General features: G+C 41.4%; 1 protein-coding gene across 5 annotated transcripts in view; it reads right to left on the minus strand.

The window, feature by feature from the left end:
• Positions 1-6,145, minus strand: part of ZBTB49 (zinc finger and BTB domain containing 49) — a 37,154-nt gene extending 31,009 nt beyond the window's left edge. For 4 of the 5 annotated variants that reach the window (XM_077136382.1, XM_077136380.1, XM_077136379.1 and 1 more), the window contains exons 1-2: positions 6,053-6,145; positions 776-946 (exon numbers count right to left, since the gene is read on the minus strand). In XM_077136382.1, coding sequence (XP_076992497.1) covers positions 776-927 — 152 coding nt within the window. In that variant the 5' untranslated portion in view covers positions 928-946; positions 6,053-6,145. Of the gene's footprint in view, positions 1-775; positions 947-6,052 lie in introns of those variants that run through there. The other variant, XM_077136383.1, reaches the window with a different exon arrangement.
• Between the last annotated feature and the right edge of the window lie 19 nt (positions 6,146-6,164).

The raw sequence follows: 6,164 nt of genomic DNA on the forward strand, positions 1-6,164 counted from the left end.
AGAAAAGCCTGAAGTCTGGGATCATTTTGCACAAAAAGTGTTCCCTATTTCAGTAATTAATTATGGGACATATGATGATGGAGCTTTAATTTGATGATTTAGGATTAACAGTGAAAAATTAAATCATGTTCCATATATTGTTTATTAGAACTGTAAAATGGTATGCATTTTGGAAACAAAAAGTACTAAAAAAAAAAAGAAAAAAGAAAAAAGCAGCTTTGGTGCTTAAAGAGGGATGTCTCAGTCAACCAGAAAATCAATTTATGTAGAATTCTTACCTCTAATAACGCTTGATATTATTCAGTGTTAACAAATAAATCTTTTATATAAGCAAAATTTATTGCTTTACAGGTATAAGTTAATTTTAAGCCTAAGGTTTTCTTAGAATATTCAACTGAGAAACAAAAACTAAAATCTTTAATAGAAACAACAACATATAGGATGTTTTGTGCTAAGTGATTTCTTATCACATAATAATTCTTAGCAGGTATTCAATTTCTCAATCTTTTTATCTTGAAAGGATAAGAAATTGGTAAGAATGACATTAATTAGAATTATTAAAATTAAAGGCAAAGTGCCAAAATACTTTTGATCATCCCAAATACAGTTTAGTTAAAAGGTTCTTTTCCTTTCCAATTACTTTAAAAACAAAAGTGAAAAACAAAGTGCTATAAAGTTAAGCACAGCAAAATCTGAGGAGCAAACAAAATTCAATCAAATTATTTCCATTTTAGAAGAGCATTCTGTGTCATGGAATGAAACCTCAAGTACATACCTAAAATATTGACTGAAGGCTGCTAGAACATTCTTATGTGCTTTAAAGCAGACTCCTTTCACCACCAACATGCAATCACAAAGCAGGCCTTGGATACGCTGCTCATGCAGTTGCTGGAGGAGATGGCAGCTGTGTGTGGCAACAGGGTCCATGTTCAACCTTTCGGGAGACCTTCAATAAAGCACACAAATAAGACCGTGATTCTGAACGGCATGAGTAGAAACGAAACAGCAGTGAAACCCACTAATTGATCTGTGGTCCAGGTTAATAATTCCCTGTCACAGCAACAGTTAAAAAAAAAACAAACTTTTTTTTAAGCAGCTAGACCAGTGCTGTTCAACAGAACCTTCTACCTGTGACAATGGAACTGCTCTCTATTTGCACTGCTCAGTGGTAGCCACCAGCTGCATGTGGGACTGAGCACTGGAGAGATGGCAGGTATGACTCCAGGGTCTTAATTTAATGCATATTTAAACAGCCACTTACTAGACAGTGCAGATCTAGAAAATGACTGTGATAAGACTACATGTGCTTCTCTCATTTCTACCCGGGACTACTTCAATAAAAAATATACATAAACATATATAAGGTAAAAACACACACAAAAAAGCCAACTGGTTCAGATCAAATCCATATTTACTGGGTGCTTACATATAAGACACTGAATTAGAAGTTCAGGAAAGCCAGGAGCTTGGCTGGGGAGAGAAGTTACAAGTAAGACTAAATTAACACAACTAAACAATAAAAAAAGGGTATCCCAAAGTAGCAAGGCCATTCATTTGTTCCTTCCTACCTCTGATGAGGTGCACTTGAGCATAAGGAGGTAAGGCAATGAGTTGTGCAGGCATCTGGAACAGAAGGACTAGCAAGTATGAACTCTCTGAAGCAGGGGCTTGCTGGGTATGTGAGTGCCACCAGAGCCAAATGAGTAGTAGGGGATGACATTCCAGAGGGGTCAGAGGAGCCTGGCAGGCATTTTAAGAATTCTGATTGTGACTCCCATATGGGACAGAAAGCCATTATGTGGGCAGAGAAAGTCTCATCATTCAACATGTTTAATGACTTCCTACTGTGTGGCAAGTTCTAGGGCTCCAAGAATAATAAAATATGCAAAGGCCCCACCCTCATGAAGCTTTTTAAGTTCTAATGAGGAGAACAAAAAAATATATATACACACACAGTTAAACAAAACCGTTTCAGCTAGACACTGGAATACACAGGTGAGTAAGGCATGGTCTCTGAAACCCAGGAGCTTAGGCTAGTAGGGATGATTTATGGCAGAAGAATGGCAGGGAGGAATGAAGTCAGGCTCATTTAACCTCTCTGTGGAGGTTAAAATGGCAGTTTGCTACCCTAAAAACCTAAAAAGCCATCATCCGCTTTCTCTGCTTTCACTCTGAGTGCCTAAGCATTACCGAAAAAGCATCACTGAAAAAATCCATGAAGCCAAATTCCAAGCGTTTTAACATGGCTCATACTTCTCTCCCAGTCTTTTCTTTATTACTTCCATTTTGAAACCAGCCAAAATGAACTACCTTTGGCTTTCCAAAAGGCTATGTTCTTGGCCAGTGGGCTGAAACCCTAGCTACACCACTCATTAGCCATATGACTTTGGGCAAAAGACTTCCTCATCCTATCTCACAGGTTAATGGAGGTAATTGTGCTAACCCATGTCATCCTCTAGAACAGCATCTGGCATACAAGTATTCAGTAAAGGTTAGCTGAAAGAATCACCTGGGAAATTTGTTAAAAAGTAGTTTCTTGCATGCCATTACAGTTTTGTTCAGCCACTGTACACTGGAGCCTGGATATCTGCATTATAAGCAGCCAGGTCATTCTGAAGCAGGTGGACTGCTGACCTCTGCCTTGCTCTCTTCCAAAAGCCTTCACTTCTGATGCTTTCTATGCTGGAAATAATTTATTCAGATCTGACCCTTCCACCTTCCAAATAATGCTCACTCCACATCAATACTCAGCTGAGCAGCTGTCTAGTTTCTCGATGTTCTTGATATGCTCCCTCTTCTCCACTCTCCATTCCCAGGTCTGACTGGGGACCCTCCCCTGTACTCTAACAACACCCCAAACTACTTCAGTAAGAGAACTTATTATAGTGTTCAGTTACTTACATTTCCAAAACCTGTGAACTCTTTGAGGGTACCATCTCATCTGTCTTTGCTGGCACAGAACAGGTAATAAATGTTCACAGAAGGAATTTAGACAATGCCTAAATTTGAAATTTTACCTTTGACCACCACTTCCAAATCTCTGACTCTCTACTAAACACCTTCAACTGTATGATCCCCTCAGGTTAGAATCTCCAAAACTCACCCCACCATCTCATTCCTTAATTCTATACCTGGAGAAGATAATGTTGCCCAAACAAGAATATATACAGGGGAACACATTATTAGGTGGTGGGGTAATGGGCTAAGCATAGAATCCTCAAAGGAACTGAACAACCAAATGATTAAGTAACCAGTTCCCTTCCCCTATCACATTGGTTGCCTGAAAAGAAAAGGCTTTTTGGTTAACTGTTATTATTAGTAGTTGTCATTTACTGACTACTTTTAATAGGCCAGGCACTCTGCTAAACAATATTATATCTGTTTACAAAAAATTCTGCAAGAACCTGATAATCACCATTTTATAGATGAGGAAATTGAGAAACGGGGAGTTTGATAACTTGCTCATGATCATATAAGAACTTGCTCATGATAATATAACTGGTAAGTGACAGAGCCAGGATATGAATTCTGGCTCTTTAATTCTCGAGTCCATGTTATGCTCCCTCCCACAGGAAAAAAGTTTTTAAATGACCTTTGTCCATAGACTTAAATGATAAAATACAGTAAATATTCTGGATCTGTATTAGACATTTTCTTGTTCTATAGAAGTGATAAAGAAAAAAAATTCCTTGGATGGCTCTCAGAGTTATGATGACACAAGTTCTGTGTTCCAAAATTTACTTTTACTATAAATTATAACCATTCTATACTAATTTGTATAGTTCTCTAATTGTTTCATAATGGCAATCCTGTACCACCCCAGAAAGATGAGAAAAACTCTGGAAAAGAGAATTTTGTATCTGTATGTATCCTGTAAATAAAAACCATAAACAATAATGCACCCTGTACCAAGTAACAGTAATAATAATGACAAATATTTATAAAATAATGACAAAAATTTTATTTAAAAATTTATAAAATAATGACAAGTATTTATAAAATATTTATAAAATGACATTTTATAAATATTATGATTATATTAAATACACTTTATAAATATTATGATTATTATATTAAATTCTTATAATAATTATAAGACCGGTACTATTATTATTCTAATTTTACAGATGAGGACAGTGAGACACTTGACAGATTAAAGACGGCCACAAATTTTTTGACACTCTTCCCACAAGGAGGTGTGGTTGAATTTCCCCTTGAATCTGAGCAAGCTCTGACTTTCTTACCAACAGAACACAGAAAAAGTAAGACTGTGCTCATTTCTGGTTCCAAGCTTAAAGCTAACAGCTTCTACTCCCCATCTCTTGGAACGCTCCTTCTGGGAGTTAAGCCTAGTTAAGCCCAATCTTCCAGTCGTACCTTTAAAGGCACCAGGGATGTGAGTGAAGCCATCCTAAGTCCTCTAGACCAGCCCTGTCTCCAGCTGAATACCATGAGTGACACCAGTCCACACCTCACAAAGCTCAAGAATTGCCCAGCTGAGCCCTGCCGGAATTCCTGACCCACAAAATTGTGAGATAAAATTGTTCTAAATTGCACACAACCTGACCAGGTACTGAAAGGCTAGGGAACTTTCCCAGGGTCATACAGCTAATAAGGGGCCGAGTTGAGGTGGAGCCCAGGCAATCTGACACCAAGGCCCACACTCCCAACCACTACGCGGAATTACATGATTTGCTTCTTTGGTTTACTGTCTACTGAAACATTTAACCTGATCAGATAATATGAGAGACAAGTACAGCAGTGCCTGTGAGATGTGAAATGCAGTAAGTAGAACCACTGAAATAAAAATTAACGTGGGGGAGGGAGGGTAGAAGTCAGTTTCCTCCAGGGAAAACTTTCTGGAAGAGAGCTTTATGTGGAAATCTGAAAGTTAAAAAGTTTGCCAAAGAGGGAAGAGAGGAATATTATAAGCAAGAGGCAAAGGTAGCAGGAAGGTCAGGAATATCTGTTTTCAAGTGGTGACACTTGAGTTTTGAGTTTTCAGGGGGATCCAATGAAAAAAATGTAGGAGCAAGAACAAGGTAAACATCGCCTATGGCAGTCCGGCACCCGGGTTCAACTTCAAAAACAACGAGGAAGAACAAGGTAAACATGTGCCTTGAACACAAAAGCACACCTCAAGCACCTGCTTTTCAACCTCTGCCATTCTCCCACTTCTGCTGGGAATTATTTCCCTCCTTGTAAATCCCAGTGAGTCCTTCTATTCCAGGCCCAACACCTCTCACTTCTACAGTGAAATCTTGCTGATCCCGGTATGCCCTCACCCTAAAGTGAATGTTTTTCAGGATGCTGTCTCACACCTCCACTCAACTACCCTATTCAACATTCATTCATACAATAGTCACTTAGTAGCCACCCACGATATGCCAGATCCTGCCCTGAGCTCTGAGAACGTCAACTATCCTTTACTGAGCACTTACTAAGAGTCAAGCATGTGCTGAGAACTTCCTGTGCATGGGTTTATGAACACCCCTAAGGTACCGGTATTCCCCCTTCTACAGATCTGAAACAGAGCACAGAGAGCCTGCACAGTAATGAGAGACTGCGCAACACTATGAACTCTGTTGTTGTAAGCACTACTCCCAACTACAGTAAGAGAAGGAAACAGGGATCCAGAAATGGGTAGCCGGAGGGCGGGAGCGGGTCAGATGGGCTTCCTGCAGGCGACGGCTGAGCGGTCTGGAGGAATGAGCAGGAGGAGGCCGGGTAAAGACCTAGTGTGGGGTTTCAGGCCAAGGGGGCTGCACGAGGGAGAAGGCCCGGTTCCCCGGACTAGGTTCTGTCTTTTGCGTCTCCTTCAACTTTCCCTCCGTCTGGCACAGGGCAGTCACTCGTGAACTCACGCAGGAGGCGGACAGCTCTCCACTCACCCTCGCAGTGCCCCGGGAGAAGGGGGTGGGGGCAGGGCAGAGCCCCGCCGGGATTCAGGGGCCACCCTCGGATGCCCGGCCTCCCCTCCTTGACGGTTCCCTCTCCCACCCGACCGCGCGCCCTCTAGGAGGCCGGCCTCCAGGCCCTATGACCACCTTACCCCGGAGGCCGCTCCCTGACCCGCCGCAGCCTCTCCACCTGCCGACACCACCACCTTAACGCCGGCTTGGCCGGCAGCAGAACCACCCGACAACGCCCCCTTGACCTGCCGG

The sequence above is a fragment of the Tamandua tetradactyla genome, chromosome 19 (genome assembly GCF_023851605.1).
Source record: "Tamandua tetradactyla isolate mTamTet1 chromosome 19, mTamTet1.pri, whole genome shotgun sequence".
In the NCBI taxonomy this organism is placed as follows: domain Eukaryota; kingdom Metazoa; phylum Chordata; class Mammalia; order Pilosa; family Myrmecophagidae; genus Tamandua; species Tamandua tetradactyla.